The sequence below is a fragment of the Podarcis melisellensis genome (assembly GCF_964234715.1).
Source record: "Podarcis melisellensis genome assembly, chromosome: 14".
Classification (NCBI taxonomy): Eukaryota; Metazoa; Chordata; class Lepidosauria; order Squamata; family Lacertidae; genus Podarcis; species Podarcis melisellensis.
This window is the reverse complement of record NC_138546.1, coordinates 4,412,504-4,434,397: the sequence shown is the minus strand read 5'-3', so window position 1 is coordinate 4,434,397 and position 21,894 is coordinate 4,412,504. Positions and strand designations below refer to the sequence as shown.

Genomic DNA, 21,894 nt, shown 5'->3' with positions numbered 1-21,894 from the left:
AGTGTGCTCCACACTTAGCGATTATTCCTACAAAAGTGAGCCCCCTTGGGGGCAAGCCTGGGCAATGTCTAAGGGGGTCCTGGGCTGCCCGGATAACAAGCCTCACTGATGGGGTCCAAAGGAAAGCAGAGCAAGACGTTTGGCACCAGCTGGGCTGCAGGAGTTGCCGGAAGGAGGCGTACAAGGAGCCCCTCAACCGCCTTAGGGACTCCACTCCAGATTTGTGCAGGGATTACTCCTTAGCACTGTCTTCCCACAAGGAAGTGGAGGTCTAGGGTCAGAGTTGCCCCACTCCTAGATGGGCTCCCTTCCCAGGCGGATGAGCCCCATCTGCCTCTCACTTCCCCCCTCAGCGCTTGCAGAAACCGCCTTCTTGACCCACTCTTGGTCTCGCCCGCTCTCGTTTATATGGCCGGAACGCACTCCCTACAAGGTGGGTGCTCTGCTGCTAAGCTGCCGCCTATAAACAAAGCAAGTTTCCAGTCCTCATCGTTCAGACTAAAGGGCTGATCCAAATAGGAATCTGTCTTAGACCTCAAGTCAAACCTTTAGCATGCCTAACTCTGTGATGTCCGCTGGACTGGTAGCAGCTCTCTAGGATTTCAGATGGTGATCTTAATTCCTCCACTGCCTGCCGGTGCTGAGGACCGAATCGGGGACCTTCTTGCATGCAAAGAGGTGTTCTGCCACAGAGCTACACTGCTTCCCCCTAAGGGCTTTGCTGTCCATGTTATTGTTAGTTGTGAAGGATGATTGTAGTTTAGAGTTGAGAAAGTTCACATTTTGGCACCTGGGGGGGGGCGTATAATCAGGGCTGCACCTCTAACTCACGGATCAGCAGAACAGATGTGTGGGGAAGAAGCCTCCCTGGGTGTCAGCACACGCCCGCCAGAGGGACATGGTGGCTTGTAGAGCTGACATGCAGGGAAGAAGCCTTCCTGGGTGTCAGCACATGCCAGCTGGAGGGACATGTTGGCTTCAGAGCTGATGCAGGGAAGAAGCCTCCCTGGCTGTCAGCGCACGCCGGCCGGAGGGACATGGTGTCTTGCAGAGCTGACATGCAGGGAAAAAGCCTTCCTGGGTGTCACCACATGCCAGCTGGAGGGGCATGGTGGCTTGCAGAGCTGATGCAAGGGGAAGAAGCCTCCCTGGGTGTCAGCGTACACCAGCTGGAAGGACATGGTGTCCTGCAGAGCTGACGCGCAAGGAGGCCTCTTTGGCCTCATGGGACCTCTTTGGGCTCTGGGGTGGGTCTCCACTTTGAGCCACTAGGGCACTCCAGGCTGCTCCCCATTATACGTGATTTTGCGTACGTGCGCAGGGGCCCGGAACAGAACCCCCGTGAAAACGGAGAGTCGCCTGTACTACTACTACAAAGGTCTGTTCCCGATGAGTTCCTGTACCTTTTTCTTCCCTAGAAAAAAAAAAAGCACTGGGTATAAAGATAATGTAAAAGTCCCTGAAGCAACGCAGGCTGAGCAGAACCTGAGGAGGAGGATGGGGTGGGCCACAGCCAGCTTCCGACACGCCATGTTGGCATCCCACAGGCGGCTCCCGCTTGTCTTGGAATCGCTGGAGTCGGCAAGGAGGGTGATGAAGCGGTGGACCAGGGCGTCGAGCTGCAGGGAGAGAGAGAAGAGCGAAGCATCGGCCAGGCGCTCAAACACTTCCTGAAATGGACCGAATGTGCTAAAACTACCTCCAACCTCCAACCTCCCAACTTGCAAAGAGACTTCCAGTCTCCCCAAGAGGAGGTGGCCAATGGCAGGTTTCCGGGTCGTTTCCTTAGGGTTGATGATGGAACGCGAGGGACGAAAGGTTTGAGACTGCAACCCATTTTCAAAGACTCTCTCGATTCACACTGGACTGGGTGAAAGTTACTGGGTGCTCTTTATTTTTTTTGGGAGGGGAGGGGGACAATCAGAGCACAGGTCACATTTGGAAGGTCAAGCGTTTGACACCCTTTTGGAGGGGGGTGGAGATGGTGGTCGCCACCCAGCGGGCAGGCAAATGAATCATTTAGTGGAAATCACGACTAGGATTTCTCAAACTCGTTGCCGGAGGGAAGCTTTCCTGGGCTTGTGAACTGTGTAGCTGGCGGGTGCCTGTGCTGGAACGGCACGAGGAAAATGGAGGGTCCAGGCTTTTTCTGAAGACTTTTTCTCTCCCCCCGCCCTTACTTTGCAGGTGCTGCTGTCGGTGGCCCCTTCAGTGGAAAGCAGGGTCCCGGGGACTGGCACCAGGAGCTCAGGCAGCTGAAGATAGATTTGCAGGAGAAGATCCTGGCAATGTTTTCCCATTGAGCTGAAACAGAAAAAAGAGACATGAGATTACTGACCCATCAAAGAGGGGTTTCCAAGTCTACCAAATGTATCTGCCTCATATCCCCAGCTTTGCCTTCATGGGGCAATGCCAACCCAACAGCTTCACTGGAATAAGCTATTTTAAAATGCAAGCCGCTAGTCCTCAGGGGTACCAGAATAATCCCTGCAAACACGTGGAGAGTAAAGAAACGGAAACAAACAGTGCATGTTTCTCCCAGAGGGGCTTTTTGAGGTTGCCAAGGATTTATGAGCATTTTTCTCCAGTCTTGAGCCCCCTAAGGTCCCGGGGAGGGGTATAACAATTAAAGCACAACATAAAACAACTTATGATCAGAGAAATAAGGAGGGTCCTTAAAAATATATACTTCAAAAGAGGTGTGTCTTCAGCATTTGTCAAAAGCTGTCCCATACAATTAGATCTTATGCAGCGGGGTTCAGTTCCAAGGGCTCCATGTAGACACAGAAATGCGTATATTCGAGCATCCTTAGCATCCCAGAGCCGGGAAACCCAGCACGAAAATAGCTTTTGAGCTCTCTGCATGGCTTAATGGGCAAGGCCCGCTCAGCGCACCGGTATGGGATACTCTTGCGAGATCTTGCAGGCCTGTCCAACTTCCTTTGAGATCTTGCAGGACCATCGCCAGATTTCCAGAGCCAGGGTGGCAAGAGGGCCTCGCCTGGCAAGCAATGTAATAATAATAGTAATAATAATAACAATAATAATAATAATAATAATAATAATAATAATAATAATAATAATTTATTATTTGTACCCCACCCATCTGGCTGGGTTTCCCCAGCCACTGTGGGCGGCTTCCAACAAAGACTAAAAATACATTAAAATGTCACACATTAAAAACTTCCCTGAACAGGGCTGCCTTCAGATGTCTAAAAGTCTGGTAGTTGTTTATTTCCTTGACATCTGGTGGGAGGGCGTTCCGCAGGGCAGGCGCCACTACCGAGAAGGCCCTCTGCCTGGTTCCCTGTAGCCTCACTTCTCGCAGTGAGGGAACCGCCAGAAGGCCCTCGGTGCTGGACCTCAGCGTCCGGGCAGAACGATGGGGGTGGAGACGCTCCTTCAGGTCTACTGGGCCAAGGCTATTTAGGGCTTTAAAGGTCAACACCAACACTTTGAATTGTGCTCGGAAACGTACTGGGAGCCAATGTAGAGAGCTCAAAAGCTCTTTTGTGCTGGGAAAACCTCTTGTGTGTTTAATTTGTGCAATTTCAGCTGCTTTAAATGTGTGCAAGATGCACCCCTTCGTGGATCACTGCCTTGTCGTGGCGAAGGGGCTTGAATAACTCCAAGAAGCTGTGAGCTATGCCTTGCAGGGACACCCAAGATGGACAGGTCATAGCCGAGAGTATAGACTAAATGTGATTCACCTGGAGAAGGAATTGGCAATCCACTCCAGTATTTTGCCAAGAAAACTCCATGGACATAAAAAAGGAGAAGCTTTGAGAAGAAAGTGAGTGTTTCCAAGCCATGCTCTGGTTCATGGGGTCGTGGAGAGTCTAACACGACTAAGACGACTAAACAACAAACAACAACCACAAAGATGCACCCATCTTGCATGGCAAAGTGAGCATTTTCCCAAAGCCAAGTGAGGCCTCACCTGTTCCCCCACTGCTGGACGCAGCCTGTCAAGTATTCAGCGACTTTCTTGATGCTTTCGACATCTCCGTGGCAGCAGCTGAGCAGGAGCGGCAGGCGGGACTGGGTGACGGAGCTGGAGGCTTCTCCAGAGCGCTGGCTCCTGGTTTCCGATTCAGCCAGGATCAGCTCCACCAGGCTGATCAGCTCAGGGGCCTCAAGACGCAGAACAAACTCCTCCCGCCGTTTCTGCGATGCAATTTGGAGACGGATGTGAACAAAGGAAATCCAGGATTTTGAATTCCCAACACAAATAGGTATCTCAGAAGAGCAACAGCCATCTGTTTGGGATTGCTCCTGATTTGGGTTTCCTGCAACTAGCGGGCTGGGGAGGTGGTCTAAAGTAAAAAGGTAAAGGACCCCTGGACGGTTAAGTCCAGTCAAAGGCGGCTACGGGGTTGCGGCGCTCATCTCGCTTTCAGGTCAAGGGAGCTGGCGTTTGTCCACAGACAGTTTTCCGGGTCATGTGGCCAGCAGGACTAAACCGCTTCTGGCGCAACGGGACATCATGGCGGAAGCCAGGGTGCATGGAAATGCCGTTTACCTTCCCGCCGGAGTGGTACCTATTTATCTACTTGCACTGACATGCTTTCGAACTGCTAGGTTGGCAGAAGCTGGGACAGAGCAACAGGAGCTCACCCTATCACGGGAATTTGAACCGCCGACCTTCTGATTGGCAGGCCCAAGAGGCTCAGTGGTTTAGGCCACAGCACCACCCGCATTCCTGTGGAGGTGGTCTACAATGGGGGTAGCCAACGTGGTGCCCTCCAGTAGTTATCATAGACTCCTGCAGCATCAACCCAACCATTAGACAGGCTGGTTGGGAGTTGCACTCCAACATCTAAGATCTGTAAGAGCTGTTTGACAGTGGAACAACGGTGGAATCATATATAATTGAAAAGTCGGAAAGCTGTCCAAGGGTCCTCTAGTCCAGGGGTCAGCAAACTTTTTCAGCAGGGGGCCGGTCCACTGCCCCTCAGACTATATTTTGAAGGGAAAAAAAGAACGAATTCTTATGCCCCACATATAACCCAGAGATGCATTTTAAATAAAAGCACACATTCTACTCATGTAAAAACACGCTGATTCCCGGACCGTCTGTGGGCAGGATTGAGAAAGCGATTGGGCCAGTCCAGCCCCTGGGTCTTAGTTTGCCTACCCATGCTCTAGTCCAACCTCCTGCAATGCAGGAATCTCAACTAAAGCATCCATGACAGATGGCAATCCAACCTCTGCTTAGAAACTTCCAAGGAAGGGGAGTCCACAACCTTCTGAGAGTCCTTTCCACTGTCAAACAACATCTACTGTCCTGGTGTTTAGTTGGAATCTTGTTTGTTGGAACTGGAAGCCAATGGTTCGAATCCTACCCTCCGGAGCAGGAAGAAAACAGGTTTGCTGCTGCTGAACCAAGCCACCTTCAGGAGCTCATCTCTGGGCTCACATCTGCGGTCAGGCAAGGACCCTGGGTTTTAGTCGCAGGGCTCTTTGGATCCATTTGTGGAGGGTCACTGAGAATGGCCTTTTGGGCCGGCAAGGCTTCCTTCCTTCTTATGCCCCTATCACCCTGCAAGTTGACTTGAAAAGTGCACCCCCTTTAGGCCAGGGACGGGGAACGTGGCATCCTCCAGATCTTGTTGGACTTCAGCTCTGATGATCCCTGACCACCAACCACGCTGCCCGGGGCAGATTGGAGCTGGAGTCCAGCCATGCCTGGAGGAAGGCCACGGGAAGGCCACCTTCTCCTTGCAATAGAGAAAGCAGCTCATTACCTGAGGTATCCTCTGATCCCGTCCTTGCCAAATGCGAGGGATGTGAATGCAGGCCCAGAGGAAATCCAAGGACGCCGTTGGGTCAAATCTAAGCAAAGACATAAACGCAGGTGTGCAAAATCAAAAGGAGGGGGAAATGGCACACAACTAACTTGGGAAACCAAGGAGCAGAACCTGGGATCCACTGCCATCACTCTGCTGCGTCTGTCTCCATCTGACAACCATCAACTGCTCTCCCCAACACCTGATACACAGTCTTTCACACACACACACACACACACACACACTGGCAGATGAAAACTGGGTTGGGGGGAGAAGGTTCTTCCATCTGAAATCTGTTTCCTCCCAATTGCATGCCCTTCCTCTTTCCCTAGGGCATAAGGAATCATGGCTGCAAGGAGGCTGCAGGAACCACCAGCCCATTTCAATGCCCAGGTGGGTGGGAAAGAGGTTGTGTGCATGGCATGAAACAAGACCTGCAGGTCACACGGCTTTGGTGAAGTTAACTCTTTATTCAAAGAAACAAGACAACTCCAGGAGGTTCTAGACCTGGTGAGCACCTCAACTCTTCCTGGTAGAACTTGCTACTAAGAGGCAGCTGCAAGGACTGAAGGTTCCTGCCTTCCCACCGTTGACTAAGCCTCCCCTTCCCCAGGGTCCTTCCCAAGCAAGTCTGCCTTTGCTCTACCCTCTTCATACCTCTGCAGGTTCTGGGAGACCAAGGGAAGCTTCTGCCTCTAATTCTGGACTGCTCTCTGACACAGCCTCTTTCTGCTCACTAAGCCCAGCCTCCGAGACCTCGTCCTCCCAGTCTGCTCCCTCTTTCTCGGTGTCACACCACCGCTCCCCTGGCTCTGGGACTTCTTCCCTTGTGGTTTCCTCAGTTGGCGCCTTCCACCATTCCTCTGCATCTAGCCAGTCCATGATGGCTGGGAACGAGCCCCTCTCCCAGCAAAAGCAGGGCAAGAATCCAGCTAAAGCAAAAATCTCCTACACTGCACTGACTCCTGCTTTTGCGGGGGGGGGGGGTATTCACCTCCTCGCTGTGTCCCCATCACGGCAGCAGAGTCTCCTGCAAGCATCTCTGTCATTGCACTGCAGGCCATGTGAGTCAGTGGCTCTTTGCACACCTGACAAACACTTTTATCTATACAGTGGTACCTCTGGTTGCAAACGGGATCCATTCCGGAGGCCCATTCGCAACATGAAAAGAGCGCAACCTGAAGCGCTGTATCTGCGCAGGTGTGCAGCGCGTTTTGGCATTCTGCGCAAAGCACGATTTAGAACTTCTGCACATGCGCAAGCGGCGAAACCCAGAAGTAACCCTTTCCGGTACTTCCGGGTTGCCGTGGGACGTAACCTGAAAGAATGTAACCTGAAGCAAACGTAACATGAGGTATGACTGTACAGTGGTACCTCGGATTACATACGCTTCAGGTTACAGACTCCGCTAACCCAGAAATAGTGCTTCAGGTTAAGAACTTTGCTTCAGGATGAGAACAGAAATCGTGCTCCGGCAGCACAGCGGCAGCAGGAGGCCCCATTAGCTAAAGTGGTGCTTCAGGTTAAGAACAGTTTCAGGTTAAGAACGGACCTCCAGAATGAATTAAGTACTTAACCCAAGGTACCACTGTATTGCTGCTTTAAGCTTCGATGCTATATGTCACCCTGTCATTTTATGATGCAGCGTTACAGATACACTTTTTACGAATTAGCAAAGCCACCCAAAGAGGCTCTGGCTTGACCCACCTGTGCTCTCGGCTTTTGCCAAGCAGGATCTTGATGCAGCGGTGCAGCGTGGTCCAGCTGGACTGGTGAGTCAGGAGAGCCAAAAGGTATGGGCGGAAAGAGGGTGGCTCTGATTCGGAAGAGCCATTATCCTGAAAGGAAAAGGGGAAAGGTAACTATGGAGGGATATGGGATTGAAGCTGGGATGGTCTGCTGCTTGGCTACTGAGCTACAAGGGAGTACTTGGGGCAAAGAGACGAAGACGAGGCAAAGCCACGGAGGGCGATAAAGGCAAAGGCAAGAAGCTAGCGCAGCTGTCAGGCTTTGGGGAATCGGATCCCTCCCCCGGTGGCAGTAAAGAAGCAGATCAAACGAAAGGAGCATTCTTACCAGTTAGTTTCTTTAATAATCACAGCGAGAGACAAAGGAATGAATGTCTCTCTAGAAATGGCGTTGCTCCCAGTAAAGGTTTACCCCCTCTGTCCCCATTAATCACTCCTACGTCAGGGAATCTGAGCTTTGTGTTTTCTGTTCTATCACTCTCAGAGCTCGCCTAGTCTTAGGCGAAGGTCAGGAATGCTTTCCAAGGGCTCTGAATCTACCGTCTGTCTCTCTCCTGGTGTTTCCTCTTCTAGCTGGTCCTCACCCAGTATTCCCCAGCTTCCCCCGTCTGGACTATGCCCCTCTGCAAACCACTTTTCTAACTCTATATCCCCTCCTGCCCTTGGGAAGGTTCAGGAGAAGTGGCGGTAGCCCCCACCTTCCTCCTCAGTCCAGCCCCTAACAGCAGCTCCGGACATGGGAAGGAAGTCCCCACTAGGATCTCTTCAGCAACTTCAGCTCTTGGAAGCTGGAGATGCCACCTGATGTCACAGGTACACTAGGCTTGATGGTTCCTCACCTTATTCCAGGAGAAGAGCAGCCTTTGCTGGAGATCTGGGCAGTTGCTGATCACTTCGGGGTCCAGGATCTCCAGCCAGTCGATGAACAGGCCAGAGGAAGGCCCCAGGTGGCAGGTTTCGGCACTGGCGGGCGAAAATGAGGAAGGAGACATTGAAAAATACCGACAGGAAAGGCAGCCGGCAGCTGGTTGAGCCTGTCAAGGTCTTAAGGAGGGCAGAGGGTACCTGCCCAGGCAGCAGCTCACCTGCAGTTCTCGGTTTCTTTCTTCACGGGGGTCTCTTCCTTGTCCTGGAGCAGCAGCGAGCTCACCACGGAAATGGGCCCCGTGGCAGGGAAGCAGGATGGCATCTCCATGGTAACCGAGAAGAGGGAAGCCAGGAGCTCCTCCAGGTACGGCGAGTGTGTTTCTGTCAGGCCTCGAAGGACTGGCAAAATGGAGGGAAAGGACAGAAGCCAGTTAAGAAACTGAGCGGAAGCACGAAAGAAGAATGGCAGACGAAATTAATGGACTATGCAGAATTGGACAAAATGACAGGAAGGATTCGAAACCTGCGGGACCAGAGATTTACAGAAGATTGGAAGAAGTATATGAATTATTTGAAGAGCAGCTGTTATCAACAAATTACGCTAGTAGGACTACAAGAAGTTCTGTAAGGAGAAATATACGAAGCGTTACAAAGTAGAAAAAGATAGCGATATTGGTTATGAGTTTGAAATGTAATAGGGAAAATAAGAAATGCATACTAGATTGGAAAATTTTCAGACAGGATTGATGGAAGTCAAAAAAAATTGAATAAGATGTAAAAGTATGTTTAATTACTGTTGAAAATGATACGTTAAAAAACTAATAAAATTATATACCGTATTTTTCGCCCCATAGGATGCACTTTTTCCCCTCCAAAAATGAAGGGGAAATGTGTGTGCGTCCTATGGGGCGAATGCAGGCTTTCGCTGAAGCCTGGAGAGCGAGAAGGGTCGGTGCGCACCAACCCCTCTTGCTCTCCAGGCTTCAGGAAGCTCTCCGCAAGCCTTGCAAGCCCGGGGGGAGTTCCCGCAGGCTCACAAGGCTTGCGGACAGCAGCCTGCAGCCCCGGCGAGTGTCCGCAAGCCTTGCACGCCCGGCGGGAGGTCCTGCCGAGCGCGCGAGGCTTGGGGCGGCAGCCTGTTGCCCGGAGCACAGGGAGCCCTCCGGAGGGCTCCCCGTGCTTCGGGCAAGTGTCTGCAAGCCTGGCGCGCCCGGCAGGAGCTCCCGCCAGGCGCGCGAGGCTTGGGGCGGCAGCCTGCCGCCCGAAGCACGCGGAGCCCTCCGGAGGGTGCCCCGTGCTTCGGGCAGGTGTGTGCAAGGCTTGGGGCGGCAGCCGCAGCTGGGGGGGGAATAATTTTTTTTATTCATTTCCCCCCCAAAAAAACCCGAGGTGCGTCCTATGGGCCGGTGCGCCCTATAGGACGAAAAATACGGTATATATGAGAAACTGAGCAGAAGCATGGGCAGAGAAAAAGGTGGTCGTGTCTCCCAGGACTTGAATTAAAACCTTTGCGCTAAATGCCCTTCAGAGCAGAGGTTGGGAACCTGAGGACCTCTCCAGACCCTGCCGGACTACAGCTCCCATCATCCCTTGCTGACTGGGGGCTGATGGGAGTCGGAGTCCATCAGCATCTAGAGCGTGTGACCTGTTCCCGAAGCTGTGCCATAGATGGAGGCAAATGAAGACAGAAAAACAAGGAATAGGAACCGCAGGAGGTGCACAGGAGAACCTTAACTAGAACTAGCTAGGGAAGGCAGGAAATGGACTGAGCAAGGACAGGAAGTAGCTGCACATTCCTTGACTCTCAGCACTTCATGCCTTGGGCGCCAAGCAATGGCGGCCTTTGGGCTCTCCGATTTCAGCTCTGTGCGACACTAAAATCCCCGCTGCCTCTCGCGCTCCGTTCTACAGCATTGCTGTGGCGTTCCTGCAGTTGGTTCTGAATGTGATGTATTTTAGCTATCATTTTCAACCAGTTTTTTTTTAAAAAAAATATTTGATACAATTGCACCTCACACTTAACTTGTGTGATTTCAACCTTGCAAGACTGGCTGGTTGAAATTGTACAAATTAAATGCACGTAAGGTTTTCCCGGTGCAAAATGAGCTTTTAAGATGTCGACCTTGCTTACTGGGCAACGCCATCCAGGGGCACCTGTTCTGCAAGCCTGGAGACAGTTGCGTGAGATCTTGCGAGAGATCTCACAGAAATTCAAGACGGCCCTGTGAGATCTCATGAGAACAAAGGAAGAGCGGATTTGTAAATTAAGTGAGTATATAGAATTGGCAAAATTAAGCTCAATTATAAGATATCAATCAAATCAAAAGTTAAGAATGGAGTGGAAGTATTTCAAAGATTGTATGTCAAAATATTGTTCTGAAAATTACATGTTAATAGGCTTAGAATAAAAAATGTACGCAATAACAAAACCAATAAAGAAAGAAGGAAAAGGTAGAAAGAAATATAAGGAAGTCGAATTGCTGTGGAGGGAAGTAGGGTGGTGGGTTTTATAATTAAGTGTATAATTATGCAGCTGTTGTAATTTAAATATTATATTTTATGTGAGGGAATCATTGGGAATTTTGGTTATTATGTATATATGTTAAGTTTCAATAAAGATCTTTGAATTACTATTTTTTTAAAAAGTATGTACAGTTTTGCATATAGGCCAAACCCTCAGATATGAACCTGTGTGTAAGATACTAATCGTATTATAATAGTGCACTATGTACTGCCGTTTCTAAATGTTGGAAGCTGCCTTGAATCCCAACCGAGAAGAGAGGCAGGACATAATTGCACCAAATGACGCATACCGTCTTTTTCGCTCTACAAGACGCACAAGACCATAAGGCGCACCTAGTTTTTGGAGAAGGAAAACAAGAAAAAAAATATTCTGAATCCCAGAAGCCAGAACAGCAAGAGGGATCACTGCGCGGCAAAAGCAGCGATCCCTCTTGCTAGTTCTGCCTTCTGGGATAGCTGCGCAGCCTGCATTTGCTCCATAAGATTTCCCCTTACTTTTTAGGAGGGAAAAGGTGAGTCTTACAGAGCAAAAAAATATGGTAATTGCTGGAGGAAAGAGTAAGCCGTCCTCTGGCCCCGAACTCCCATTTCCCAGCTGCCCATGGAGTCACTGCTTTATCCATGATCGGAGGAAGGGTTGAGGAGACGGGTCTCACCTTTGCTGACCAGCTCAGGCTCCACGTTATACTTCTCCCCAGACTTCAAGGTGGTGATGATGGCGCAGACGGTTGGGCCGATGACGTCGGCGTCCCGGCGGAAAGCCAAAGCCTCGGCGAGGTGCAGGAATCCACCGCGGACTGCCAGGGAGAAGAGAGGAAATAAAGGATCGCTCAGGAGCCAGGCCCAATGGTTGCGCAGGCCCTTTGACTACAGACAGGCCCGAGTTCGATTCCTACCACCTTCTGTTACAGGGTCACAGCTGATGGGAAAGGCCGGTGCCTGATAAACCTGGGAGAGCTGGTGCAAGTTGGAGGAACCAGTTCTGAGTTATGTGTGGGCCCTCCTATGCCCATGAAATGCAAGGTGTGGTTAGCGCAGGGTGCTGCAGCACGATTGCTAGCAGCAGGGAGACCAGGTTGGACATAAATCAATGATTTAAAAAAATAAATAATTTTTTTAAAATCAGATTTTTAAAATTTAAACTGGATTTTTAAAAAAAAATTTAAATCAGGTTTTTTTTTTTAAATTTAAATTGGATTTTTAAAATAAAATACTTTTGGAGGAAAAATATTTCTAAAGATAGTTTGCTGTTTAAGTTACATTATAGTCCAGAGGCTATAAGGATTTGTTTCAAGTTTTCATGTGTGCTAAAACTCAGTCTAAGGTTTTTGTTTTAGAAAATTGTTTAACCACATCAGTTAACAAACATGGATACATATGCTATAATGTTATTGTTTTAGTTAAATAAATTGTTTAAATTGTTACTGAGGAAATGATTATTTTTCTCCTTCCAATAAAGCACCACAGAAAAGTTGTCCAAATATAAACAGTAAACCTATTAAACCTCACCATGATTTCATAATTATCTGTCAATGTATTTCTAATAGTATAACCAAATCAGTAATTTTTGATATAACTGTAAAAACTACTCTGCAATTTTATTATTCCAAACAGGAAACCTTCATCTGGTTGTAAATATTAAGATTATACCAGCAAGAATGAGTGTTTCTGTAAAAAAAGAGAGAGAGATTTAAACCAAGTCTTACTGACTAGTGATTTAAATCAAGTCGTACTGGCTAGCGATTTAAATCATGATTTAAACTGATTTGATGTACAGTAAATCAAATCTTGAGACTCTTGAGAGTCCCATGGACTGCAAGAAGATCAAACCTCTCCATTCTGAAGGAAATCAGCCCTGAGTGCTCACTGGAAGGACAGATCGTGAAGCTGAGGCTCCAATACTTTGGCCACCTCATGAGAAGAGAAGACTCCCTGGAAAAGACCCTGATGTTGGGAAAGATGGAGGGCACAAGGAGAAGGGGACGATAGAGGATGAGGTGGTTGGACAGTGTTCTCGAAGCTACCAGCATGAGTTTGACCAAACTGCGGGAGGCAGTGGAAGACAGGAGTGCCTGGCGTGCTCTGGTCCAGGGGGTCACGAAGAGTTGGACACGACTAAACGACTAAACAACAACAACAAATCAAATCCACCCTGCTGTGGAGTATGATAATGTATTTTCCTTGCCAGGAGGAAGCTAGGCGTCTGTTTGTATGGATGACTTTCTGCCTCAAATCAAATCCACCCTGAGTGAGACCCTGTCAGCTTTACAGGGTGGCATAAGCCCCAAAGGTCTCTGCCAAGGTCCCCCCCCCCCAGGCATCCCAAACAGCCCCTCTTACCGTCATTGATCCGGTGTCTGGAGGAATACTGGACAGCGAAGGATTTGAGCTGGGTGCGCAGAGGCCCTTCCTCCACAGCTGGATTCTCCAGCCACTGCAACATCTGCATGAGGACTTTGAAAAACAGCGAGGAGAAGGTCGTGTCCTGGGGAACGGAACGCTGGAGAAGGGAACAGGTGGGGTTACAGGCAGAACACAAAGCGAAGGGACAAGGCAAGAGAACGGCAGACCAGAGGAGCTTACATTTTCCCCTGCTAAGTCGCCAGGGTGGTCTTGAAGCCAGGGCTACCAGAAGTCTAACTGGAGCCTTCACCTTTGGAACCACAAATGCTTGGTAGGGTGGCATGCGGGAAATTAATAGATTAATTAATATGAAATAACAACCACCTAGTTGTTTGTACAGTGGTGCCCCGCAAGACGAATGCCTCGCAAGACGGAAAACTCGCTAGATGAAAGGGTTTTCCGTTTCTTGAGCTGCTTCGCAAGATGAATTTCCCTATGGGCTTGCTTCGCAAGACGAAAACGTCTTGCAAGTTTGTTTCCTTTTTCTTAACACCGTTAATACAGTTGCGACTTGACTTCGAGGAGCAACTCATAGAACGCAGTGTACATAGTAGCCTTTTTTGAGGTTTTTAAAGACTTTGGTGATTTTTGAAGCTTTTCCAAAACTTCTTTTGCAGCCATTTGGTAAGTTAAGCTTTTAAAACTTTTTTGGGGGGGGTTTGGATTTTGGGTTGGGGTGTTTGGAATTCAAGGACTTGGTGTTGGGGAGGGGTTTGCAAGAATCTGGAAGCTTGTGGGGTTTTTTTGCTGCATTTTTATGATTTTCTGTGACCATTGGGGCACTCTGTTTTTTTTAAAAAAATTTGGATTTGAATTTCTGTGTGCTGGGTGGCTGGGGGAACAGTTGGGGAGGGGTTTGCAAGAATCTGGAAGCTTGTGGTTTTTTTCTGCATTTTTATGATTTTCTGTGACCATTGGGCCACTCTGCTGTTTTTTTAAAAAAAAAATCTGGGTTTGAATTTTGAAATGCTCTTTACAGTATGTGTGACTTTAAAGAGCACTTAATAAACTCTTGTTGTACCAAATTTGGCTTTGTTTGGAATTTTTTTGACCATAGGAACGCATTAATTGATTTCCAATGCATTCCGATGGGATTTCGTGCTTTGCAAGACGAAAAATTCGCTAGACGAAAAAATTCGCAGAACGAATTAATTTCCTCTTGCGAGGCACCACTGTATGTGCCAGACTCCAGCTACCCACACAGATCATAGATTAATAGAATCATAGCTAGGGCTGGGAGATATATTGATAAAATCATCCAAAATCGGTCTGAAGTCCATAATGTGATATCGGTTTCATAATTTTTGACCAGGCAATATATTGCGAACCATGATGTATGTTAGGGTGAGCGCTGTTTGGCTTTCAACGTTGATATACCACCGGCTGAACGCTGTGATATACAAATATATCATGATGTCTGAAATAAGGACGGAACTATGTAGAGGTGAATGGGGTCATGTCCTGACAATGGCTACTACGTAGGAGTCTAAAATGGAGACTTTTTAAACTTACCTTTAACACATTATTGCAACTGTTATTTTATAGTAGAGCAACAGGGACAGAAGGAATAATGAAAGAAACAACGACTGGCTTCACGATTTTTAACAGCACACAAACGCACATCATGATTCGCGATATATTGCCGTGTTGAATATTATGAAACTGTTTCCATGATGAAACCGATTTTTGACAGTGCATTGAGACATTGCTCAGCCCTAGAGTGTGTGTGTGCGCGCGTACTATGTAAAAATCACAATGCAGGAAAAACCGTGAAGCCAGCCAATGCCGCTAGATAGCTCCATCCTTATTTCTGACATCATGTTATTTCAGTATATTGTGATATTTAGCTGGCGATATATCGTGATGCTGAAAGCCAGATATTATTGCCCAGCCCTAATTGCAGAATTCAGACCACGAGCATCATCTGGCCCAACCCCTTGCAAGGCAGGAATCTTTTGCCCAATGTGGAACTCAAACACACAACCCTGATAATAAGAGCTTCATGCTCTGCCAACTCAGCTACCCTCAATAAACACACGAGACGTAACCGGCTATGTTCTTAGATAAATAAGGTATGCTTTCCGGAATATTGGCCTTGTTTCGTCGTCCTGGGCTTCATCAGTAGTTAAAGTACCAAGTAATGCAAATAAATACAATTATCATGTTCTCACACATTTTACAGCAAAAAGAATATCAAACAATACATACCATATGTACAACTGTACATACCATATGTATTTTGTGGAAGTGTAATAACCTTTCATGTGGATTGTTTGGACTTTATGAACAGACAGGTGGAATAGACGCCATTACACGGATGGACCTTATGCATGAACTGACTAGAAAATGATCTGATCCACTGGGTCTTCTGCTTTGTTCGTTTGTTGAACTTGATGAGTTACTTCTGTTGAAATTTGATACTATGAATAGCATACCTTATTTACCTAAGAACACAGCCGGTTATGTCTCGTGTGTTTATTGAGGATGCTTTACGTGACCATAGGTTTGTTGGTATGTCCCACAGAGGAACCTACGGTCTGCAAATAAAAACACCCTGAAGGTCCCAGGCCACAGAGAGGTTAGGCTGGCCTCAACTAGAGCCAGGGCTTTTTCGGCTGCGGCTCCGACCCGGTGGAACGCTCTGTCACAAGAGACTAGGGCCCTGCGGGACCTGACATCTTTCCGCAGGGCCTGCAAGACAGAGCTGTTCCACCAGGCCTTTGGTCAGGGCGCAGCCTGACCCCCTCCTCTGGCAATCTGCACAGAATTTTGCTTAATGGTTGCCATCAATTTGATTTTAATTTGATTTTCATTAATTTTATAATGAATGTTTTTAGAATGTTGGATTATTTTGATTGTTGTTAGCCGCCCTGAGCCCAGCTTCGGCTGGGGAGGGCGGGGTATAAATAAAATTTATTATTATTACTGTTGTTGTTGCTGTTTTGTAACTGAGCTACCCTGGCAGCCTCGTATGACAACCTGAGACCCTCCACCCACAGACGTCCTCACCTGACACTGGAACAGCAGGCGCATGAGCGGACAAGACGCAACGTGGTTCCGGTGCATCGCCATCACCAGTGCCCCACCGTGGGGAGAGTTCAGCAGGGCCGCCACCGCCTGCAGGAGTTTCACCGCGGTCCCCGGCGTGGCGTCGTTCCCCTGGCGGAGCCGGGCCAGCTCCTGCCCCAGCGCCTGCTGCAGAGCCAAGGAAAGGGGGCGCGGGTTCGAGTTCTGCCAGCGGGGATCTGGAGTCAACGGAAAGAGCTGCCCGAGGTGCGAAAAAGGAGGTGTCAGAAAAGCGAGGGAGCTGCATTTGCTTCCAGACTAGGAAAAACACAGGTTTCCAGGTTTCTACATTTTAAGAAAGCAACACAGAGCATCAAAGGAGCAGGTGTTTGCTTCCTTTTCTCCCAGTCACAATGCCTGGGTTTCTGCAGATCTCGGTGCAGTGGGAAAGGTCAAAGAGGGGGAGAAAAGGAAGCATGGAGTTTCGGGGCAAGGGACCCACTGGGAAGGGGCTGGTAGTGAGAAGGAAATGGGGGGGGGGCAAAAGGTTTTATCAAACCCAAAGCCCCATCTGCCCATGGTATTTGCTGCCCCAAAGCCTGCCCTCCATAAAGGTAAAGGTAAAGGGACCCCTGAACATTAGGTCCAGTCATGACCAACTCTGGAGTTGCAGCGCTCATCTCACTTTACTGGCCGAAGAGCCAGCGTACAGCTTCTGTGTCATGTGGCCAGCCTGACTAAGCCGCTTCTGGCAAACCAGAGCAGCGCACAGAAATGCCGTTTACCTTCCCACCAGAGCGGTACCTATTTATCTACTTGCACTTTGACGTGCTTTCAAACCACTAGATGGGCAGGAGCTGGGACAGAGCAATGGGAGCTCACCCCATCGCGGGGATTCGAACTGCTGACCTCCTGATTGGCAAGTCCTAGGTTTAACCCACAGCGCCACCCACATCCCTCTGCTCTCCATACCCATTTGCAATTAAGCAGACAATGACAAGACACAGGGCCTTCTCAGTGGTGGCCTTGCTTCTGTAGAACTCCTCTTCCATGGAAGCCTGCCTGGCACCATCTTTGTTCTCCGTTTTGTGCCAGATAAAAATGTTCCAATTTTAAAAAAAAAAATCTGCCTGGGCCTTTACAAAGTTCTGGTCCCCCCTTTTTTTAATGCCATATTTTCAGAAGTTGCCATTTGTTACTGCGGTCTTAGGGAATCTATCACCTGTTGTCTTTCACCGCCTTATGGCATCTGTCGGTCTGAGAGGCAAGGCTGAAGAACAGCTATTAAAGGTTTCAACGAAGGAACAAAAATGGAGTGATGGGGAATCATGGGATGGGTGTGTGTGCGAGAGAGCCGGCATGTTGACAGGAATATGTTTGCTCAGAAACTGGGTTTAGATATTTGTGGTCTCTTTCAGAGTATGGGAAGCCTTAGACCTGTCTCTTATATGAACACATGCATTGTAAGGTTTTAACATTTTGTACTGTTTTGTAAGTCATTGCGGGTCACTTTTTGTGAAAGTAAGGAGACTAATAACTACATTAAATAAGCAAAACAATAATTCTGTGGTGGAGACTGCCTGCAGATCTGCCAGAGAGAGATAGACAGTGTAGAAGAACATGCAAAGCAGCCTAAGAAACAAAGTCGGGTTGTGGATGTTATAATTCCTGCTCCATGATTGCAATCACGGGATTGTTGTCTATCACATGACAGTATATGTCTATCACATGACAGTATATGTTTTGACTCCACAGAGTGGGAAGTGACGGAGACAGGATATTTGTGTTCCTGTGAAGTGGGACTATTGTCCTTTGTTTTTTCTCTTTGCTGCCTGATGCTAGAGAGAGAGGGAGTGATGTTGCAGTGCTCCGTGTGTGTTTATATGTAAATAAAGTAGATTAGCCAAAATGCTGAGTTGCTGAGGTCTGTTACACAAGCTGCAAAGACTCTGCGGATCCCTAAGTGTGCCGATGTCTGTAGGCATTGGTCGCTGTGATGTTTGGGCAGAAGAAAGCTCCGAAAGACCAGGAGGGAGAGAACATGCCAGTCGGGCATGTGTCCTTGCCAGGGTCCTACTTGAGTGTAGGACAAGCTCCTGATTGGGGGGGGGGTAAGGATCAGGGTCCCTACCTGAAGGAGGATGCCTGCCAAGTCATCGTCTGGACCAAGAACTCGGATCTGGGCCAAAGCGCGGATCCTGCCCTGCCCTTGTGGAGTCTCAAGGCTGCTTTTGGGTCGTGGAGAATCATCACTGTCTGAAGAGAAAATAATGGGGAAATCTTTAGAGTGGGGCTTTTTCAAGAACCTGTCACGTACAGATGGGGGAGGCACTGAGGAGGAATGGTGGGATCCTCCCCCTCCCCCTGATCAGGATCCTGAATCTTCCCAGGAGCAGTGGGCCAGTATAGATTTGGAACAATGGTTTGCAGAGGGACATAGTTCCCACAGTTGGGAAGAACCAGGGGGTGAACAGTTAGGCGAAGCAGAACTGGGAGAGAGAGTTAACAGACTCAGTGTTGCTGGAAAGCCTACATCTGATCAGCCCAAGGTCAAGGAGGGCAGATAAGATGGCAGCACAGAAAGCACAGTGGTTGCGAGATCAGTTTGCAATAATAAAATAATAATAAATTTTTATTTATACCCCACCCTACCCGGTTGTAATTGCCTTCTGTAATCATAGACCACACCCTCTTGGAGTGTTTTGTTACTGATTCATTTAAGTCCTATATTTCTTTATTGGCAACTGCAAAAACCAGCTGTTTTAAAACAATTTTTTTGTTTCATTTCTGTAAGCCACCTGTTGCTACTAAAATTCAATTTTTAAAAATGTGGGGAGAGAGAAAATAAATCGCTGGAACTTCACCACACAGTGAAGACATTTTTGTCGTCCCCTGCTGCCGCTGCCAAACCACATTTAGTCTCTTTTTTTGTATTGCTTCTTGAGTGTAACCATTTTATCGCTGTGGTTTTAAAGTTGCATTTTAGGATTTCTATTTATTCTGTTTTGAGCACTTTATGCAAGCAGCTTTGAGGTTACTTTGTGACAGAAAGTGACATGTAAGAGCATGCAGAATGAAGAATGAATGAATGAATGAATGAATACCTCGGCGAGATGGGATAGAAGCGGTGAGCAGCGAGTGAAATGTCTGTCCGCCAGTAGCTCCTCTCTCATGCTGGACCTCCACCAGGTGAGCCATGTAATCTGAAAGAGAACAAATTGCCAAAAAGAAAAAAAAAACAGGGACAGTGGATAGTGTTGTTATACAGTTCAATCACTAGGGGGCACTGGAGTTAATTGTATAAGGCTGGAGTTAGGGAATTTCTTGTGCGGACAGGATCAGCGGCTGGGAATCGCAAGTGGGGAGATGGCTGCTGAGCTCAGGTTCTGCTTGTGAGCGTTCCCATATACATCTGGCTGGCCGCGTTCAGCACCCTTAACAAACTACAGCTCCCAGAATTCCTTGGGGGAAGCCATGACTGTTCCAAGTGCGATCATAGCACTTTAAATGTATGGTGTGGGTGTGGTCTGAATGGAACAGAAAGTGTCCCACGGAAAGCTAAAACTCAGGGGAAATGTCCTTCCCTGCTTAATGTTGCAGGAAAGAGCTGGTGGACGTGATGCTTTTTAGATGCCACTGAGACTCCAACTCCCATCAGCTCTTGCTAACAAACCAGGGGATGATGGTAGTTGAAGCCGAAAACATCTGGAAGCCAGAAGGTTGGGAAGATTATGATACGCACAAACAAACCTGCCCGTATCATATGACCCATGCCCAGAAGGTTGATGCTGAATAATAAGAACAATAATAAAATCAATATACAGACATACCTTGGGTTACAGATGCTTTAGGTGTTGCGATTTTTAGTTGCGCACTGCGCCAAACCCGGAAGTACCGGAACTGGATACTTCTGGGTTTTGGCGCTTGCGCATGCGCAGAAGCTGCAAATCGCGACCTGCGCGTGTGCACATGCGGTGCTGCAAGTTGCGAACGTGCTTCCTGCATGGATCACATTCGCAACCCGAGCGTCCACTGTACAAAAAATCAATATAGGAGTTTTTTCTTTCTTATACACATACAGTGGTGCTTTGCAAGACGAAAAGAATCCATTCTGCAAGTCTCTTCGTCTTGCGGTTTTGTCTTGCGAAGCAAGCCCATTAGCAGATTAGCGGATTAGCGCTATTAGCGGCTTAGCGGGCTTAGTGGATCAGCTGTTAAGCGGCTTAGCGGATCAGCTGATAAGCGGTTTAGCAGCTTGGGAAAAAGGGGGGAAAGGAAAAAAGCCCCGCAGGAACTCGCAAGACATTTTCGTCTTGCAAAGCAAGCCCATAGGAAATTCGTTTTGCGAAGCACCTCCAAAACGGAAAACCCTTTCGTCTAGCAGGTTTTCCGTCTTGCGAGGCATTCGTCTTGCGGGGCACCACTGTATTCGTTTTTTCTTCCCCTCACTTTTCCTCCTTTTTCCTGTATCACTTAGTTTTGTTATCACTGATTCCACCCCCCAATATAAAAAGTAAAAAGATGGAGCTTGAGGGGATCCTCCCCCTGCCCACGGCCGCAGCCCTGAGTTCCCTTACTTTTGTCCATGATATTCTGCTCCAGAGTCTGAGGGTCATGGGAGACAGCCTGGTCCAGGTACTGCAGGAGCTTGCTCATGCTGGAGACGGGGATGCCAAAGGACTGGACAAACAGCAGCAGCTGCTGAGGCTCCAGGTCTTGCAGAGCTGGGACAAAACACCCCCCAAGTCAGAACCGGCTCGCTCCAAGTTCCTTGCGAACCCACAAAAATCACATTACACAGAGCCTTGTGTGCATGGCCAATTGTGTCACAGATAACCTCTCTCTCTCTCTCTCTCTCTCTCTCTCTCTCTCTCTAAAATAAGTGACCACAAATATTACAAAACTCTTGTTATCAAATAGCTTTTTTAAACACATAATTCCTTCTCGACTTCCCACCCCTCCTTTCTTGATGTTTGTTTGATTACTCCTTTTTAACAGCTGTTTTAGAACACATACACTTTTATTATCTAAGCCCCAATATTGTTAAGTCTTTCAGTAATTCGTTCCTTATACAGTGGTACCTCGGTTTTCGAACGCCTCCATAGTTGAACGTTTCGGAACTTGAACGCCGAAAACCCGGAAGTAAATGCCTCCGTTTTGAGTTTCCCATATTGAGGCTTCTGCTTTCAGTTTTCGAACGTTTCGGAACTCAATCAGACTTCCAGAACAGACTACATTTGAAAACCCAGGTACCACTGTATTTCAAGCCCTTCCTGTGACTTCATGTATGGAGGATAGTTTAACAGATAGGCCACCAATGACGTCTTTTCCCATATCCCCAGGCTGGCCGGCCTACCTACCTGCATCCACCAGCCGAGGCACCTCTGAACGGATCATGCGCAGCTTTAGCCAGTCTGGGAGGAGAAGCGCCTCTTCCGATGTGTCCACCAGGAAAGCTGTGGGGAGGGGCTTCTTCTCGGGGAACCAGATGTCCAGCAGGGTGCAAAAGTCCCCGCCCCCGGCTTTAAATAAATGTTCGGAGAGTCATCTTGCTTGCC

The 21,894-nt window shown here is 48.3% G+C and overlaps 1 protein-coding gene across 2 annotated transcripts in view; it reads right to left on the bottom strand.

Moving 5' to 3' along the window:
• The window catches only part of INTS1 (integrator complex subunit 1), a 71,610-nt gene that overhangs the window by 14,055 nt on the left and 35,661 nt on the right, over positions 1-21,894 (bottom strand). For both annotated transcript variants that reach the window (XR_014163029.1, XM_081889044.1), the window contains exons 26-39: positions 21,697-21,858; positions 20,914-21,060; positions 19,441-19,539; positions 18,468-18,592; positions 16,340-16,594; positions 13,268-13,427; positions 11,584-11,724; positions 8,623-8,803; positions 8,377-8,500; positions 7,497-7,627; positions 5,748-5,835; positions 3,941-4,167; positions 2,181-2,304; positions 1,486-1,619 (exon numbers count right to left, since the gene is read on the bottom strand). Coding sequence is in view for 1 of the 2 variants with exons in the window: in XM_081889044.1 (XP_081745170.1) it covers positions 1,486-1,619; positions 2,181-2,304; positions 3,941-4,167; positions 5,748-5,835; positions 7,497-7,627; positions 8,377-8,500; positions 8,623-8,803; positions 11,584-11,724; positions 13,268-13,427; positions 16,340-16,594; positions 18,468-18,592; positions 19,441-19,539; positions 20,914-21,060; positions 21,697-21,858 (2,098 nt within the window). In the remaining variant the exon portion in view is untranslated. The remainder of the gene's footprint in view (positions 1-1,485; positions 1,620-2,180; positions 2,305-3,940; positions 4,168-5,747; positions 5,836-7,496; positions 7,628-8,376; positions 8,501-8,622; positions 8,804-11,583; positions 11,725-13,267; positions 13,428-16,339; positions 16,595-18,467; positions 18,593-19,440; positions 19,540-20,913; positions 21,061-21,696; positions 21,859-21,894) is intronic.